The 20,240-nt window shown below is 41.5% G+C and overlaps 1 protein-coding gene across 2 annotated transcripts in view; it reads right to left on the bottom strand.

The window, feature by feature from the left end:
• Positions 1 to 1,617: 1,617 nt before the first annotated feature.
• Positions 1,618 to 20,240, bottom strand: part of FLVCR1 (FLVCR choline and heme transporter 1) — a gene marked incomplete at its 5' end in the record, with an annotated part of 29,704 nt that continues 11,081 nt past the window's right edge. Inside the window, 8 exons of one of the 2 annotated variants that reach the window (XM_080825204.1) lie at positions 1,618 to 4,593; positions 4,750 to 4,817; positions 6,163 to 6,274; positions 6,483 to 6,588; positions 7,321 to 7,431; positions 11,574 to 11,677; positions 12,704 to 12,771; positions 19,767 to 19,907. In XM_080825204.1, the coding sequence (XP_080681330.1) occupies positions 4,516 to 4,593; positions 4,750 to 4,817; positions 6,163 to 6,274; positions 6,483 to 6,588; positions 7,321 to 7,431; positions 11,574 to 11,677; positions 12,704 to 12,771; positions 19,767 to 19,907 (788 nt within the window). In that variant the 3' untranslated portion in view covers positions 1,618 to 4,515. Of the gene's footprint in view, positions 4,594 to 4,745; positions 4,818 to 6,162; positions 6,275 to 6,482; positions 6,589 to 7,320; positions 7,432 to 11,573; positions 11,678 to 12,703; positions 12,772 to 19,766; positions 19,908 to 20,240 lie in introns of both variants that reach the window. The other variant, XM_080825205.1, reaches the window with a different exon arrangement.

Here is a 20,240-nt window from a genome sequence, read left to right on the forward strand (position 1 = left end):
AACGGCACATGTGTGCAAAGCTTTTCTTCAAACATGTCAAAATAACCTATCCCTACAGACTGAATGTAGGATCTGGTAGGAGAATCCAGTGGCCTTCTATGAAGCCAGACATGGAAGATTTTTGCCCTCTTTCAACATTTAAGTGTCATGTGTAAGCCCGATGATTCACAGACCTGTACCCCTGGGCCAAATAACACATTATACATTATTTTTTTAAAAAGTGTCATTGTTCTCACTACATTTATTTTGGAAAGTAATTATTTTTCATAAAAATGTAATTAATTAAGGGACACCTGGGTGGCTCAGTTGGTTAAGCATCTGCCTTCGGCCCCGGTCATGATCTCAGGGTCCTGGGATCGAGCCTCGAGTTGGGCTCTCGCTCAGGAGAAAGTCTGCTTCTCCCTCTCCCTCTGCCCCTCCTCACTGCTCGTTTGTTCTTGCTCTCTTTCTCTCTCAAATAAATAAATTATTTTTTAAAAATGTGATTTATTAAGATATAATGAAGTCATTTTAAATGAATAAAATAGTTTTTTTTTAGTTTCTACTATGATTAACATTAACAGCCGTAACCCAGAAAAAGTTCTTTGGGTTCTTCAATGGTTCTTTAAGATTTTATTTATGGGATGGGGGAGAGCACAAGCAGGGAGAGCAGCAGGCAGAGGGAGCGAGAGAGAAGCAGGCTTCCCGCAGAGCAAGGAGCTGGATGCGGGGCTCGATCCCAGGATCCCCGAATCATGACCTGAGCTGAAGGCAGATGCTTAACCCACTGAGCCACCCAGACAACCCAGGCTCCTCAACGATTCCTAAGTGTAAAAGAATTCTGAGACCAAAACCTTTGGGATTCACTGCCCTAGACTAATCTCTCATCCAGCCTCCGGTCTCAATGATACTTTCCTTAATCGTGGCCAACCAGTTTATTTGCATACAGGACTGGCTTCAGGAGGATGTGAAGTCGGCAGGCACCTGCCAGGTCTGATTTGAATAATGTGGTTACTACTCCCTTCCCCCTGAAATATCTTCTGTATTGGCCGCTCTCCAGGAGCTCAAATTTACCTCAGTGATGTAAGTCACTTGAACTTCTCTCTTCAAATCCAAATACTTTTAAGTGGTAATTTGGTGCTAGTCATTAGTGCATAAAAATAGTAGCCGAAACTTTGGCGTGTTGGCTATGTCAAGCTTTCTGCTAGATGTTTTTTATGTATTATCTCACTGAAGCTCATAGAGAACGAGCGTTTATCAAGCCCAATTTTCCAATGAAGAAATTTATAGTTTGGTTTTATGATGTTAACCAGCAAGGCCTTGAGGAAAAAATGACACCTGCTGTGAGATATCAGGTCCCATATAGGTCCCCAAAGGGAAAGTCTGCAGCATGGGTGTTGGGTCCCCAGATGGCTCGTGGCAGACACCTGTCTGCCCAAGGAGGAGTCAGGCACCCAAGGAGAGGAGATTAAGCCCGTCCTACTTTGCTGTTTAGTCTGACCCTGGGGTGCTTTGTCTCCTTGTGCTCCACAAAACTCCCTTCTTGGCCCATTCTGAAATTGTACAGTCCCTTTTCCACTCCCCATGGGTACCTAAGCATCAGAACTTGGGGGGGAAAAAAGCTACACAAAATGACCGTTAAAAAAATAAATTTATTTCAGGTCTGAAACCCTGAAGGACAAGCACACCGACAAGTAATACAAAAAGCAAAAATTAGAACATGAAAGATGACTTAGTACAGGCAATACTCTGAGTTTACACACAAACATACTTTTAGAGACATTTCTCCAACATTCACAAAAGGCAAAAGCTAGTGTTTTTTTTTTTCTTGCCACATTTATAAATGCAACAGTTTTTGAAAACATCCAATTTCTTTCTAAAATCACTTCATTAAAACCTACACAAGTGTTGGGTTAGCCAACACTTATATTTTCCAAAGATAAGACAGAATTATATGACATTCTTATTTGACGTGTTACAAGTGTGACTCAAAATACAGAAAAAATTATCACTCCATTTTGTGTTTCGGAACATCCTATTTCCTCCTTTTTCTAATCAACAAAGAAAGACACATACGACATATATGCATATGCTGCTTTTCAGAAACAAAGTAGTCCAACTCTTGTCTGTAATTTTTTTTAAAAGCTCGGGAATTCAGGAAGTACATGTTATTTTAAACAACTGATAGCTCAAAAATAAAAATAATTATTTAGGAGAGATTTTTAGAATGTATTTTTGGCCATAAAACCTGTGACGTACATATCTAAGGAAGTTAATGATTCAGCACATTCTGCCTGCCCTGTCACCCACTGAAGAAAAAAAAGCAAAACGCAGATACTAAATTCCCCATATCCACCAAGTAACCACCACAGTTGCTGACTGGATTCTCCAGGGGAAGATTCTTCTCTCGCTAGACCTAAGTTCTGTGGTTCAGTGATCTGGTCAACCCCATGACAGATGGTATTTAAGATTCAAAAAAGATCTCTGAGGCCAAAGCGAACACATTCATTATATGGATGAGGAAAATGCTGGCCAGGGAGTGGCAGGGACAGCTCGAAACAGACCCAGGTCACAGACCCAGAGCTCCTGATTCCCAGCTACGTTCTCCTGGTGACATATTCTCCAGGGTAAGAGTCTACATAATTTACGGTCGTTTGATTACAGAGAATGTTATCATTTCAGTATAAAGCAATGCACAGAACGTGCCCAAATCAGAATTGCTAATTAGCGAATTAATTGCTAATTAGCAGGAGTATTCAAGGGTATACCTGACTGGCTTTTTTTTTTGGTTGATGTGGACATAATGTGAGTATCATGGCTGCTTAGATGTCATTATTGTAAAGATATTTTCCTATCAGCTTAAGAGAGTCAGGACAGGAACAACATTTAAATTCTCACTGTAAACAAAACGCAGTGGTAGGCACTGTAGAAACACATTTGGTCCTATTTTCCTTACCCTGAGCATGTAACAGAGCAGACTTTTTTCCAACAGTGTGGAGACTACGTACACTCTGGTGAAGAAAATACACTCCCCCGCCCACCGAGGGAGCACGTACCTGGGCACAGTGTTCCTTGAAGGAGAACAGGCATACACGTGATAGTGCAGAATGAAGACAGCATCTCCAGAGGTCTCCACCAAATGAGAACCCCCGGGCTACGTTACCGTAGATTTATCTCTGCAACCTTCAAGCCAAAGTCTTAGGCATGATGCGAGAAATCAGGAAAAAGCCAACAACACATACGATGGCATTTTCCTGCTAGAAGGTTATACACAGGCATACCTCGTTTTATTGTGCTTTCGTTTCCTGCCCTTCATAGATACTGTGGTTTGTTGTTGTTGTTGTTTGTTTTTAAACAAATTGGAGGTTTCTGTTGACACTCCATTGAGCAAGTTCATTGGTGCCATTTTTCCAACAGCATTTGCTTGCTCGTGTCTCTGGGTCACGTTTTGGAGATTCTTGCAATATTTCAAACTTTATCATTATTACTCTATTTAGTATGGTAATCTGGGATTGGAGGTTATGATTTGCGGAGAGCTCAGATGAGGGTTAGCATTCTTTGGCAAGAGGTCTTTTTTCATTTAAGGTCTGTCCATTGTTCCTTCAGTCCCTTGCACACTTAATGGACTATAGAATAGTGTAAACATGACTTCTATAAGGACTGGGAAACCAAAGGATTCATCTCAGTCACTTATGGTGATATTTGCTTTATTCTGAATGGTCTGGAGCTGACCCTGCAGTATCCCCGAGGTATGCCTGTGTTGAGAAAAAGAGGGTGAACAAGACAGTGGGTACAAAATTACTCTTATTTCAAGTAGGAGTGAAAAGAACAGTGTTAGCATTTAGACCATGACAGGAAGGCAGTGCAGAGAACTCAAGACAATGAGCCTGTGTCTGGGCTCCTTAGCTTCATTAGAACACGAGTCTAAGACCAAAGTCATGGGTTCAGCGTGAACACAGAACAGTTTTGATGGCCACTGACAGTACATGTTACAAAGCATTGTTGAACAAGAACAGAAGAAACTGGAAAAATCCTAGAGGTTTCTGTGGAAGTCTCGTCCCAGTGCTGTCCTGTGAGGGCTCAGAGGTGCCATGTTGGTAGGCCCACTGACGTGGACTGGACAGTTGGTCAGAATAATGGAAAGGGAGCCAATGAGTAATATAATGCACACAGGGCGTGTACTTCTATGTGACTTAAAAGGACCAGACCGCCACATTATCCTTTTAGAAAGCCTCTGACCTCCCATTTTCCGTAAAAAAGAAAACAGAAAATTTACAGAAAATACACATCAAGAAGCTTACTTTCTGATCAGCGACAGGAGATTAACAGTGGGATGCTCGGTACATAAATGGTAGTGTTCACAGGCGGTGAGCCCAAGTATTTTAAGTAAAATCTTGCTTTACATTAACAGTGAAGCAAGACGGTAATTGTAGTCCAGGGTCACATAATAATTTTCAAGTAAGTATCCATCTCCTGTCACTTATAAATCGAGACGTACTGCTCAACTATCACATGATGTTAACTTTTTCCTTCGCCTCAAATTGCCGATTCTGACTGCTTGGACGTCATCATGGTTTTGGATTCTTGATCTGTGGGACTATCTTCAACTGGTACCTGCAGAAAGAATCAGAAGATAAAAACACCTTACAGCCTCTGGCACGTGCCATTATGACAGATCAACAGCTGGCTCGGGGATACGAAACAGCTGACTAGACACATTGATGTCACACATTTCTCAGGAGTAGCATCATAAAAATATTCAATACTTACAGCTTTAATATCACCGTTTGTAATTCCTATGTTTATATTGTGTCTTTTGAGATCAGACTTGATTAATGCTGAAACAGAGAAACATCAGTGGGGTCACCAAAGGGTATATATGAATGCATCTATCTCGAAGCAGTACAAAGTCTTTTTTGATGTTGTCCCATTCAGCACACGGTTGCACCATCACATTCAAGAGCATCCTTGCAGCATGAAAAAAATGCTAGTGCTTCTCTACGCCACTAACTTAATTAGCAACTCATTCATTAGTGAACAAATACAGGGTGGGAGGAACCCAAGATACAAAGATGAAAAGCACAGTCCTTTCCCTACAGCATCCTCCAACCTAAGGAAATATGGGCAGCAAATGACTAGAACACAGTAGGGTCACTGCAACCACGCGGGTTACGTAGAGGTAGAGTGGGAGCAAAAGAGAAAAAAAAATGCCTCTGTCTGTCCGGAGAAAATCACGGAAGGCTTGCCAGAGGAGACATATTTGAACTGAAACTTGAAAAATGAGTAGGAACTTGTCAAGCAGATAAGGAGAGGAAGGCACTCTGGGCAGGCAGGAAACAGTGCGTGCCAAGAATGCAAGACGGAGTAGAACAGCCAAGAATCTGGCCCCGGAGGTAGTTTGGGATCCCTGGAGCGTCAAGTACTAGGGGAGGAGGCAGGACGTGTGGCTTGGTTGTTCAGCGCCGTGTACGCTGTATGGAAGAGTTTACACTGCCGTCTGAATAGGGCAAAGCAATACAGTTTCTCCTGTGAGCCGACAGGAGAAACAACACGCGTGTAGAAACACTGCTGGACGTTGAGCTTTGCTTCTAAATCCATTTCTACGCTAGTGCACCCAGACAAAATACAGATTAAAGCCCTTTTCTGTGCCCTTTCTCTAGCGGTTGGGCAGGCTGGGCTCTACTCTCGATCTTGACCATGTCTACTGCGGTTATCCCTAACCAGGGTAAGAACCGGCTAACCATTCCACGTGCTGTTTCTACCTGTGTCTAGGTGCCAGACACGATGCTGGGAGCTTTTCATGAACCACCTCAGTCAATGTGTGTAGCAACCCTCCAGGGCAGGCTTTTTAATATCCTGCTATATGAGTGAGAAAAGGAGGATCTGAGAGGTGAAGTAGCTTGTCTAAAGTCACACAGCCAGAAAGAAGCTGGTCTGCCCACTCCAGAATCTTCACTGATTCTTAATACAATGGTTTGGTTTTTTATGCATAGTAACCGTATTGAAGTTAAAATCTGAAAAATGAATTAGTGGATTCATATCCTTAGAAAAGACAATATCCTGTTTTATATCTCTTTTTTTCCCCTTGAGTTCTGCCAAGCCATTGAGAACAAACAGACACAAAAATTAAATATAAAGACAATATGACATAAGCACGTTTGCCGGGAAAATGCCCTAATTTACCTGTTAAAAGGATGCCTAGAAACATCCAAATACAAAGGAAAATGTTCCCTGCCTTAGGACCATAGTCTGATGTGAGCTTTCCTTGAGCCAATGTGAACAAAATTCCAAATATCTAAAATAAGAGAAATAATGGTTAAATTTGCTTCTTTGAAACCAGTGCAATGTTTTTCCCAGAACTTTTCCCATTTTATTCATATGACTTAGCTTCTAGAAACATTAAAAGGCAGAATTTTTCAAACAGAAACAATTTTTAAACTTGTTATCCATTAGAATCGTCAGCAAACTAATTATCTGAAACTTAAAAGAAATCAGAGGTTTACCTGGGCCGAAGCGTTAAGAAGACCAGAGGAAGTACCTTCAGATTCAGGGTAAGTGATTTCAACAGCAAATTCAAAACCCAATGGGAGGTAACCGGTCATGAAGAAACTAGGAAAATAAATCCAGAATTACATGAGGGATAATATCACATATTGAGGCAATCATTCCAGTTCTCAGGCCTATTCTAGTGATCAGATAACTGAATATTTTGAACTTAACATATGAAAGTAGACCCTATTATTATTCACCAATCAGCCCAGCGACAGAAGTACTGAGAAACAAGCAGTTCCTAAGTTTTTCTTTTTTTGAGAAAAATTTACCTCTGATTTATGAAGTCAATTGTTTTCCTAACTAAATAAAGTCACCTGGACTAAGAAAGACTTTTCCATTTTCCACTTATCATATATACCAAAACATTTTTAAACTACTTTTTATTTCTAAATAATTATGCATTTACATGCACAGGATAGGTTTTTTTTTAAAGATTTATTTATTTATTTATTTGATAGAGAGAGAGAGAGAGAGAGAGATGACAAGTAGGCAGAGAGGCAGGCTGAGGGAGAGGGAAAGCAGGCTCCCTGATGAGCAGAGAGCCTGATGCGGGGCTTGATCCCAGGACCCTGAGATCATGACCTGAGCCAAAGGCAGAGGCTTAACCCACTGAGCCACCCAGGCACCCGGATAGATCTTTAAAGTTTAAAATATTACAAGACATTTGAATGAACTAAAAATTTACAACCACAGTAGTAATACTTCAGAATTATAACAGCATGCTATCATTCTTCCTACATACACACGCGTGCGCGCGCGCGCACACACACACACACAAACGATGCTTACCCGAGTACCCCTCCAGTAACAAACACCACGATAATGTATCCAAGGTCCAACGTGAAAGTAAATACAACCATTCCCAAAAAAGACAAAATGTAAACTATCAGAGTAGTCTGTCTAAAACAAAAACAAAATTGTTAGTATTTTGCATGACTTTCCTAGGTATATAAAAATCATGTTGCTAACCATTGCTCTGTCCATAGAGTAATAATCAGTTCCTTGGTTTTCAAGATTTGGGTTCCCTTGTATGGAAGATGTTTCCACCAAAGCATGGAATTTAAAGCTTACATTTAAGATTCAACAGCAGCAACCGACAAAACTCACACCATATCCAATGTTCAGACAGGAAGGAATATTCACATGGATCCAACCACCTTTGTGCCACCAAGCGGGATAGCTCCCTGTCTGTAGCTCAAGACCGAGTTCAAATTCCACCTCTTCCAAACAGCCTTTCCTAACCACTGCGGCTTACAACATTGTCTCTACTTCCAAATTCCCTTATCAACTTAGAATCTATATAACTGTTACACGACAGACATCTATTGGGCATAGGACATCTATTTTAGCCTGTTCTATTCTTTTTTTTTTTTAATATGTATTTATTTGACAGAGATCACAAGTAGGCAGAGAGGCAGGTGGGGGTAGAGGGGAAGCAGGCTCCTTGCTGAGCAGACAGCGCGATGTGGGGCTCGATCCCAGGACCCTGAGATCATGATGTGAGCTGAAGGCAGAGGCTTAACCCACAGAGCCACCCAGGTGCCCCTAGTCTGTTCTATTCTTATTTTTCATGTATGAACGCTTTATTTTCCCCATTTAGACCACAAATATTTCAAGGACAGGGATGCTATATCACTTGTCGCAATCCCTAGCTGAACTATGGCCACTACACAAGTTTGATGAATGAATGGCGATTACTCTGAGGACAAAATCAGGACAACAAAGAAGACATTTCTATGCCTATCATGTTTTCTAATTGTAAAATGGACCAAAGGCTAGTAATAAGTTTAATCTTTTACATATGTTCCCTTTATCCACAGACTGAACGGGTTTCACTAGAAGCTACCATTTCATAATAGAAACCACAGCAAGTGTAAATTATGGGAGAGTTATCTTGGAGAATTTCACAATAAGGGGTCTTGGGACCCCTTATAATGGTATCAAACATACGTTGGGCCTTGAAAGGTACATAGGATACATAGGTGACAATTCCATATTTCATTCATTTTATTTCATTCCATTTATTTGCCCAGAGCTCCACCCGTTCATTTCTCCCAAGCAGATGGGAAGATTCCGCCTGTTAAAAAATGTAGCTATTCTTGGCTCACCCGATGGCAGCCTAGGAAGACCCTGAACGCATGTCCTCCCACAGACACAGAATCTACCTAGAAAACAAGTCCTCCTGAAGCACTGAGGACTGACTGAACAGCTTCCGCATAATAAAGGGTAGAGGGACCACACGGAGAGCAGCAGGAGAGACAGACAGGGTGCCAGTGGGAACCCCACTGCAGACCCAACGACCTGCGGTAGGGATGGGTATCACTGGGCTGTCCCTGTGCAGATTCAGCCACCCTGGGGCACAACAAAAACCAAAACCAACAGTGGTTTAAGGGGCAACTAGACTATGAGTGGAGGAAATCACTTACTAACCCTAGAGTGTCTGCCAAACAGCGGGGAAACTGCTGGAACTCACTGTGGAGTTGTGGATGCTGGCGATAGCCGCTGTTGACAGTGGTCCCTTGAAGGCACAGATGGGAACAGAGTCCACTACCCCACACTAGCGCCATCTGTCCCGCAAGGGCAGCCCTCCCAGACTGCATCTGCTCCGGGTCAAGTCGTCCCTCCTGGGCAGCCCCGGTACAGAGCACCCCTGCCAGCATTCGCTCTAGCTCTAGCCACCCCGCCAGGGCAATCAGAGCAGCCAGGGCACAGACTGCCTACGAGTGCCTCAGGGCACCCCCCAGCTCATGCCTGCCCCAGGTCCAGCTACTCTGCCCCTGTGGGCCTGGCTTGAAGCCCCTGGGACCATTGGGCCCAAATGTGCTCCAGCTCTAGCCATCCCACTAGGGTGGCTTCTGGCATGGAGCACCCCAGGACTTCTGGCTTGGACCAAATCCAACTCTAACTGATCAGCCAAAACAGCCAGGCACACAGCATCCACAGGGGTAGGTTCCTACATAAGGCCACCCCTTCAAGACCAGAAAAGAGGGGCGCCCAGGTGGCTCAGTGGGTTAAAACCTCTGCCTTCAGCTCAGGTCATGATCCCAGGATCTTGGGATCGAGCCCCGCATCAGGCTCTCTGCTCCGCAGGGAGTCTGCTCCCCACCCCGCCGCCTGCCTCTCTGCCTACTCTGTCAAATAAATAGGTAAAATCTTTTTTTTTTTTTAAGATTTTATTTGTTTATCTGACAAACAGAGATCACAAGTAGGCAGAGAGGCAAGCAGAGAGAGGAAGGGAAGCAGGCTCCCTGCTGAGCAGAGAGCCCGATGCAGGGCTCGATCCCAGGACCCTGGGATCATGACCTGAGCTGAAGGCGGAGGTTTTAACCCACTGAGCCACCCAGGTGCCCCAATAAGTAAAATCTTAAAAAAAAAAAAAAGACCAGAAGAGATACAAACCTCCAGTTATAAAATAAATAAGTCATGGGGGTGAAAAGTATAGCACAGGGAATACAGTCAATAATATTACAATCACTTTGTCTGGTGACAGATGGCAGCTACACTTACTGCGGGGAGCACTGAATAAGGAAAATCATCATTCCCCTATGTTTATTACTGCAGCATTATTTACAACAGCCGAACTATGGAAGCAGCCCAGGTGCCCACCGATAATGAATGGATAAAGATGTGGCATGTATAGACAATGGAATATGATTCACCCATAAAAATGAATGATCTTGTCATTTCCAACAACATGGACGATGTAGAGAACAGATCGAGCCATATGAAATAAGTCAGTCAGGGAAAGACAAATCCCATAGGATTTTAATCATATGTGGAATTTGAGAAACAAAACAAACAAAGGAAAACAAACAAAAGAGAGAGAAAACGAAGAAACAGACTCTTCACTACAGTCAACAAAGTGATGATCACCAGCGGGAGACGGTGTCAGGACGGGTGGAACAGGGGAAGGGGGTTGAGAGCTCACTTCTCTCTTGAGCCCTGATAAACTGTAGAATTGTTGAATCACTGTATTATACACTTGAAACTAACACTGTATGGTAACTATACTGGAATGGAAAAACTTAACGAAAATAGTTGTTGAATCACCATGCTGCACACCTGCAACTAATAAAATACTGTATGTCAACAGTACTTCAAATTAAAAAAAATAACAAAAAACACTAAAACCAAAGAAAAAACCATTACCCACTCCCAGAAGACCCCTCCAATCACTGCTTCCCTATCTCCGAGAGTAGCCACTATCTTGGCTTCTAACAATATAAATGAGCTTTATATGAATGGAGTCACACATCATAAAAATATACATATACCTATTCTTTTAAGGCCCAGTGCAAAAGATGCTGCCCCTGAAATCCCTTTTCAGTCTCCCAGTTGTTATTCCTAAGTTCTTCTTTTGTATTAGCATTTTGATTATATAAATGTATAATTAATACTGTATTTTCATATTATGTATTATAGTATAGTTAAGTGGTGCTATAGTATGGGGCACTTTAGGCAAAGACTTTTAAAGCCTTTTTTCCAAGACTGTATTTATGTATGTATGTATGTATGTATATTATTTTTTTTGTTTTTAAGTAAACTCTATACCCAACATGGGGCTTGAACTCATGACGCTGAGATCAAGAGTTTCATGTTCCACCAACAGAACGAGCCAAGCACCAAAATGCCTTGTGCTCAATAACAATTTTTTGGTAGGAAAGACAACTTTTTGTTTATTTGTTTTTAAGCTTACAACATGAGAAAAGAACAGGATAAAGTTTCTGTCAGAAGTCAAATATTTCTCGGAAAGGGCTTTTACAGAATAGCAATGATCCCTTCTAAAGACATATGTGTGCACAATTATTACTGGAGGGGAAGAAGCTTCATAAGGTATCCAAATTCTCAAAGTTAAAGTATGACCGATAAAATAAGACAATATATAGACTTCATTCAGAAGTGAAGGGAATCTAAGAATGTCTAGAATCCAAGTCTTTTAGTAATAATAACACTTTTAAAATTTCTTAAAATAAGAAGCAAAGTTTCCATTAAACCCCAAACACCCTAGATTGTACGCCATACATTTATCTACTATCACTTACTTGTATGTTTTGGTATGATCTAGCCACAAGCCACAAAGAATAGAGCCCACCATTCCGGCCACTACCAATGTTAGCCCAATCCTTCCAGCATTGATTTCTTCTCCCTTTAAAAAATGTTTCATAAGAAGTTAATCAGATACTTTTCATTCAAATAGACCTTTCACACTCTCATACCTTTCACAGTCAATGGAAACAATCAGATAAAATTAAACACACAATATAGTAGGAAATTTAGTACATCTGTTAGGGTGAGGGTGGTGGGGGGCTGGTAAAGCACACACCAAGGACATTCTGTTTTCAAACCAGAAAAAAAAGAAAACCTAAAATGTGGGAGAAATGAAAGAAATTTTTCTTGAACCTCCACGGTTAGAAAGTGCAATGATTTTTGTTAGAATTCTCATGTAATTCACAGCAGTCGGAGAAGCAGATGAATCTGATAGTTTTTTTATATTACAACTGCTTTCTCTTTTCAAAAGCAAAGACAGGTCACAGCTTAATATTTATTTCTTTATATTTGGGTTGGTTTCCCTTAAAATCGTTTGTTTTTTCCCGTTTAACCAGTCATATTTCTTTTAAAAAGTACTGAAAAAGGGGCGCCTGGGTGGCTCAGTGGGTTAAGACTCTGCCTTCAGCTCAGGTCATGATCTCAGAGTCCTGGGATCGAACCCCACATCGGGCTCTCTGCTCAGCGGGGAGCCTGCTTCCCCCTCTCTCTCTGCCTGCCTCTCTGCCTACTTGTGATCCCTCGCTCTGTGTCAAATAAATAAATAAAATCTTTAATTTAAAAAAAAAAGTACTGAAAAAGACTTGGGTAGTGTGACAGTAATACCTTCCGCTTTCTATTTTGTGTGTTTTATAAATTGGATTAAACGTATTCTCAATTAAAACAAATGAGAATCTTTTAAAGCAAGAAGGTCATAAGTCTTGTTTTAAGATTTTATTTTTAAGCAGTTTCTACATCCCACGTGGAGCTTGAACTTACAATCCTGAGATCAAGAGTCACACGTTCCACCAACTGAGCGAGCCAGGAGCCCAAGAAATCTTTAATCTTATGATCATGCTAACAGGAATGACACTGTTTAAGAAACACTTTTGGCCAGGCACGTGACACAGTATAGACAGAAACTCACCTTATAATACGTCAGTATCATTTGATTTAATAATGTTGAGACTGAGTAAAATGCTCCAGTTATGATACCTACAATAATAAGTGGAAAATTATAAATGTGCCATTTATTAGATGATATGGGACAATGGTGAATATAGAACACATTTCTTCTTCTTTTTTTTTTTTTAAAGATTTTATTTATTTGCCAGAGAGGAATCACAAGTAGGCAGAGAGGCAGGCAGAGAGAGAGAGGAGGAAGCAGGCTCCCCGCCAAGCAGAGAGCCCGATGAGGGACTTGATCCCAGGACCCCGAGATCATGACCCGAGCCAAAGGCAGAGAGGCTTACCCTACTGAGCCACCGAGGTGCCCTAGAATGCACTTCTCACACAGCTGCCAGAGAAAATGAAAAACTCCTGCCATTCCATTTTAGACGATGGAATGATCAATTTAACATCTGAACTTACTAGAGATTACAATGGTAAAATTCTGTCATTACACCATTTATTATTATTTAGACTCAGATATGCCAACCATAACTCCTGTCTGTGTAGAACACTGTACACAGCCATGAAGCACTGAACGGATTGCTCACTGAGCTCCTACAACGTACCCAAGCTCATGAATGTTCAGTCATGAGACCGAAACCCTGCCTCAGAGACCTCACCCCTCCATCCACAACTTCAAGGCAACTGTGAGATAATATTAATTAGAGATTATTTCAAAAGGGAAAATAAAAAACAGTGATCAGAAAGCATGTGACTGGGTTTGAATCCTGCTGATTCCTGGCACGTTTGTAGGACTTTAGGTAAGCCTCTTAATCTAGTGAGACTTAAGTTTATTCTTTCTTTCTTTATTATTAAATATTTCAAGCATAGAAAACAATGTGCCTCGTTCTCAGAGGTAGCCCTGATCCTCATGTTAGTGCTTATCATTTTATTTTATTTACTTTTTTTTTAAAGATTATTTATTGATTTGCAGGGCGCCTGGGTGGCTCAGTGGGTTAAGCATCTGTCTTCAGCTCAGGTCATGATCCCAGGGTCCTGGGATTGAGCCAGATCAGGCTCCCTGCTCAGCAGGGAGTCTGCTTCTCCCTCTCCCACTGCCCCTGCTTGTGTTCCCTCTCTGTCAAATAAATAAAATCTTTTTTTTTTTTTTAAAGATTTTATTTATTTATTTGACAGAGGGAGAGATCACAAGTAGGCAGAGAGGCAGAGAGAGGGGGAACGAGGCTCCCTGCTGAGCAGAAAGCCTGATGCGGGGCTCCATCCCAGGACCCTGAGATCATGACCTGAGCCGAAGGCAGAGGCTTAACCCACTGAGCCACCCAGGAGCCCCAAATAAATAAAATCTTAAAAAAAAAAAAGATGTATTTCTTGATTTCAGAGACAGCACACGAGTGGGGAGGGGAGAGAAGGGCACAGACTCCCCACTGAATGGGGAGCCTGACTCAGGGCTCAATCTTAGGACCCTGAGATTATGACCTGAGCCAGAACAGAGTCAGACGCATGACTGAGACACCCAGGTCCCCCAGTGCTTATCATTTTAGATATTACAATATATGTGTAACTCTAAATAACAATTAGAATTATTTTGCATGTGATTGAACTTTATATAAATATATTATTTGTATCTATCTGTAGCTTGCTCTTATCATTCAATATTACGGTTTTGAGATTTATCTGAGACAATACTTTAAATTCTAGTTCATTAATTTTCTCTACTATAGGATAGTCCATTATGTGAATATACTTCAATTTAATTATCTCCTGGCCAGTCAATAGACACTTAAGACGTTTTCCAGTTTTTCACTATTTAAAACGATATTGCGATGAATATTATGTTTTCGTTATTGTATACAAGGGTTTCTCTAAGTATATACCTAGGAGTAGAACGTCTATTTTCTGGGTATAGTCAAATTATTCTTCAAAATAGTTGTACTGGTTTATACTACCAGCAGAGTTCCTTTACTTCACATTCTTGCCATATCTGTTCTCATCAAATTAAAACAAAATTTCCTTGCCAATTTGAATGCATGTGTACTGTGTCTTACTCTGGTTTTGATCTGCATTTCCTTGATTACGTAGTAAGTAGTAAGGTTAAGTAGTAAGGTTCAGCATCATCTACGAGCCATACGCAAACACATAAATGCTTTCTGGTTTCCTTAACTTCTTTGCCCTTTTCTCACTGAGCAGTGGGAGTTATTTCTACAGTGTAGGTACTAAGCCTTTGCAGGTTATATGCACCACATTTTCTCATAGTCTATGTCCTGCCTTTTCACTGTTTATGGTGTCTTTTTAGAAAAGAGCATTAACTTTTTTTTTTTTTTTTTTTTTTTTTGAGAGAGAAAATGTGCATGCAGGGTGGGGAGGGGCACAGGGAGAGGGTTAGAGAGACTCTTAAGTGGGCTCTATGCCTGGTGTGAGCCCCACAGGGGGGTTGATCTCATGACCCTGAGATCATGACCTGAGTTGTGAAATCATGAATCAGATGCTTAAGTGACTAAGCCACCCAGGGGCCCCTAAAAGACCATTATCTTAATGTAATCATATTTACCAATCTTTTCCTTTAGGGTTTATGTGTGTTTTGTTTATTTATTAAGATTTTATTTTTAAGTAATCTCTACACCCAATGTGGGACTCGAAGTCTCAACTCGAAGATTAAGAGTCATAGGCTCTACTGACTGAGCCAGCCAGGCATCCCTTCTCTTCTTTATATTAAGAAATTCTTTTTTTTTTTAAAAAAGGTTTTATTTAGTTATTTAAGAGAGAATGAGTAAGTGAGAGAGAGAGAGAGAGAGAGAGCACAAGCAGGGGGAGGGGCAGAGGGAAAGGGAGAAGCAGGTTCCCCTGCCGAGCAGGGAGGTCAACATGGGGATCAATCCCAGGACTGGGGGATCCTGACCTGAGCCAAATGCAGACGCTTAACTGACTGAGCCACCCAGGCATCCCAAGAAATTCTTTTAAGAATATTAAAGCCGGGGGCGCCTGGGTGGCTCAGTGGGTTAAGCCTCTGCCTTCAGCTCAGGTCATGATCCCAGGGTTCTGGGATCGAGCCCCACATTGGGCTCTCTGCTTAGTGGGGAGCCTGCTTCCCCCATCTCTCACTGCCTGCCTCTCTGCCTACTTGTGATATCTGTCAAATAAATAAATAAAACCTTAAAAAAAAAGAATATTAAAGCCAGTTTCCTATCTTAGAACCTGAAAGTTCTAATTTTCACCCTTTGGTCTTTAATCCATTGCAATTCATTTTTTTCATGGTATGCTACAGAGAGCTAATTTTATTTTTCTCATATCCCATATGGATAATCAATTATCCCAGGACAATTTACTATATGGTTTCTCTTACACAACACATCTAGTTTTCATATATGCACATTCTGGTCATTAGAGCTGTTTGCAAATACACCAGTCCCCTCTTATCTGCACAGGATTTGTTTCAAGTCCCCCAGAGGATGCCTGAAACTGCAGATAGTACCAAACCCTATATATACCATGTTTTTTCCTGTATATACATATATACATAATGTGGTAAAGTTTAATTATAAATCAGGCACAGTAGAGATCAACAACAATAAAACAGAAAAACTAAAACAATATGCAGTAATAAAAGTTAGGTAAATGTGGTCTCTCTCTCTCTCTCAAAATCTTATCGTACTGTATTTTTCTTTTAATTGTGATGATGTGAGGTGACAAAGTACCTACGTGATGAGATGAAGTGGGGTGAATGACCTAAACCGTGTGACGCGGGGTGAGGCTCGTGCTGACCCTCTGCGACAGGTCAGGAGGAGGAACATGTGCTCCCTGACTGTGCCGGTCAGGGAACTGAAACCAGAGTGACCAGGTCACTGAAAGCAGAGAAAGTGACACTAGGAACGAGAGGATCACTGCATTCTAGTTTTTCTCCTTCCAGACACTCAGGGCCATGGCCACATGACTTTCAATGTGAGCGAAAGTGACCTGTCCCACTTGCTGCCCTAGTGATCCTATCCGCGTGTGCCAAGATATCATTCTGGATCCCTGAGTCAACTCCGGGGAGCAGCACCTTGCTGTCAACTTGCACTGAACACGCAGCACCGATAATAACTGCATTTTTGACGTGTTTGGCCACTGAGATTCTTCACTAGCAGAATTTCACTGCTATCCTACAAACCGGCCTGCACGTGCATACAGAGAAGTAGGTCACTGGGATCTCTACTCTGCTCCAGTAACCCAATAGTCTATCCCTAGACTACACACGGCATCTTAATTACCACCACTTTATAAATCCTGGTATCGGAGGATGCGTCCTTGAGCGTGTTCTTCACTGACACTATCTTTGTCATTCTTGGCCCTTACTTCTCTCGCAGGAATTTGACCATTAGTCAAGTTCCCTTACGAACCCTATTTAAATGGGAGATTGCAGGATGAGACATAGAGCTGTGTAAAGATCCTATCAAAGGACCCTAGTAACTGGCCTTTGCTGCTCACTACCCACTGAGTTCAGATACATAGAGGGACCCAGCATGGTTAGCCTGGGGAGGCCCAGGAAGACTGGCCTGAGGGTACTCCCCTGTGCTGCACCTTCCGCGGGTCTTGGACCTATTCCAGACTGGAGTAAAGACAGCAAGAGTCAGGATAGAGGATGGTAAGAGCAAGAAATACTGTGATCTGAGCCTAGATTATTTGTCTGCGTTTCAGATCGCAAATAGCACAAGTGGCAGAGTGAAGGAACACGTTCTCTCCAAACAGCCTTACCCAAGAAAATGTTGTCTTAGACTCTCTGGTTCCTAAGTTTGGGACACTGTATATAATCCTGAAAACCTATCGTAGGAATATAGTACCTATCCAGACTATCCCAGGTGCGAGTTTGCTCCAACTTTACATATAATAACAGTCATGGAGGGAGACAGGTGCCCTGTCAAAACGTGTGATGTGACTCACTCATTTAAAATCATGATCCCTAACTAGCCACCCCTTCAGTGAAGAAAACAAGCTTGAGAACATTTTCCAACTCTCCTGGGGAGTATTACCAAACTCTCCACAGTGTTTCTCAATGCCTTCTGCCTACCTTTTTTTTTTTTTTTAAAGATTTAATTATTTATATTAGAGAGTAAGTGAGGCAAACGTTAAGCCAGCTCTTGTATGACTGCTTAAGGGAAAAAAGGAGCATATTCCAGGTAAAAGGAATAATAGCACAAAATTACAGAGACTAGAATTTATAGCCTATGAGCCCGTGGAGGCACGTTTGTGTGTGTGTGTGTGAGCCTGTGTCTGTGACAAGAAGCTGGTTATAAATTGGCTCAAAGAAAGTCTTATCTCGGGAGACAGTGAGGGAGAAGGAGGGTAGGAATCTTTCCTCCTTAAACCACAGGCTACAGAAATGAATTTGCTCTTACGGATAATAGTTACCCACTGTTATTTTCTTTACTTCCTAGTTACGTGTTTTAGGTTTAAGCTAACCAGTGGAGGTAACCACGAAAATTAAGGCACTATGGCATGCTGAAATATTTAATGGTGATAGGATATAACATCTGGGATTAGCTTAAAAATATTCCAGGGAAGGGGCACCTGCGTGGCTCAGTGGGTTAAGCCTCTGCCTTTGGCTCAGGTCATGATCCCAGGGTCCTGGGATCGAGCCCCGCATCGGGCTCTCTGCTCAGCGGGGAGCCTGCTTCCTCTTCCCCTTCTGCCTGCCTCTCTGCCTACTGTGATCTCTCTCTCTCTCTCTGTCAAATAAATAAACAAAATCTTAAAAAAAAAATATTCCGGGGGAAAAAATTTCAGGAAAAAGGTAGAGGGAAGGGATAAAGCAAGAATAGCGAAATGTCAGTGATTACAGCTGGGTGATGATCGGTGCATAGGAATTCACTATATTAAATGTTCTACTTTTGTGCTCAACTGTTTTCACTGAAAAAGAAAAAAAGGAGAAAAAGATGAAGTAATCCTGATAAAAGGGTGAGTGAGAGTTTAGGTCAGGGCATACTTTGTTACGACTTGTACAACAGTTACGTAACTACGGTGCACGCTCCCAAAAAGCTGTAAAGAAGAGAAGGAAGAGCAGAGAGTGACTTCTGAAGACAAGTAAGACAGAAACAGGGGGTGTTGGCAGTTCTTATAAGCGGTGTTGATATAAAAAACAAACTGTCAGCAAACTCTGAAGGGGACCAAATGGGTTGGTACCTGCAGTCAAAGCTACAGCGTCAGGGTGAGTATCCGGCAGTTACCCTGAAATATCTAGAAGGGTAAGAATTGTTGTTCAAGTTTGAACTGGTTAAGGTGATCGCATGAATGTCTAGTATTGACTGAGTAGTCAAAATAGACGCCAGTTCGCACACGGGCAGGGAAAGGGATTATTGATGACATTTCCCACATGATTAAGGTAGTTCATAAAGGACTTAAAAAATTCAAAAGAGAAGACAGTGCTTGTCTGTTTGAGATCTATTATATCTTATTTTAAAAACATAAGAAATTAGATTAAGGGGCGCCTGGGTGGCTCAGTCATCAAGCATCTGCCTTTGGCTCAGGTCATGATCGCAGAGTCCTGGGATCAAGTCGCCCATCGGGCTCCCTGCTCGGCGGGAAGCCTGCCTCTCCCTCTCCCACTCCCTCTGTTTGTGCTTCCTCTCTTGCTATGTCTCTGTCAAATAAATAAAAAAACTTAAAAAAAAAAAGAAAAGAAAAGAAATTAGATTAAGAAATTAGGTTAAGAAATTATGAAGAAAATCCATCTTGAAGTTTTTCCTTTTAGTTCAAAATTTAAGTTTATGACTATGCCATCATTATTTTTGTAGTTAACAAACCTATCTCATTAATTAAGGCTCAAACCACTAGATTAAATGAAAAGAATCTACAATGCTCAGTTTTGTTTTTTTTAAAGATTTTATTTATTTATTTGAGAGAGAGAGTGAGAGAGCATGAGAGGGGAGAAGGTCAGAGCGAGAAGCAGACTCCCCATGGAGCTGGGAGCCTGATGCGGGACTCGATCCCGGGACTCCAGGATCATGACCTGAGCTGAAGGCAGTCGCTTAACCAACTGAGCCACCCAGGTGCCCCAACAATGCTCAGTTTTATACTGAAATCAAAGAAAGTAAAAGAAAACCACTTACCATAAGTGATCAACAGAAGAACAAAAGGAATGTTTTTAAATAGGTTCCTTATTGATTTCTTATAGGAGTACTCAGCACGGGGGCTTTTTTGAAGAACTGCTTGCGCCTGACTTGGTGGATACTGAGGTTTTTCTTTGAATGCTGGAAACACACATGGAAAGGTAATTAAATACATGGTCTTCCTTAGTGAGCAGACTAAATCCATTTAAGCTTAAAGAGGTAGTTAAAGTCTTAGAGCCTTTCATTTTCATTAATTTCTGAAGAATATCCTCTTAGTCCTCTGAAACGGACACAACTCAGAGATCTGGCCAATTCACATAACTGCAAAACCATCAGTAATATGTCACAACCTTGCCCACTGATTATTCCATTCTTAGTTAAGCAAGATTAATTTACATTCTAGTAGTATTCAACAATTCCATTTCTAAACTTACTTCAATTTGTAATTACAAGTAACATCTGATATAAGCAAAC

The sequence above is a fragment of the Martes martes genome (genome assembly GCF_963455335.1).
Source record: "Martes martes genome assembly, chromosome: 15".
Lineage (NCBI taxonomy): Eukaryota > Metazoa > Chordata > Mammalia > Carnivora > Mustelidae > Martes > Martes martes.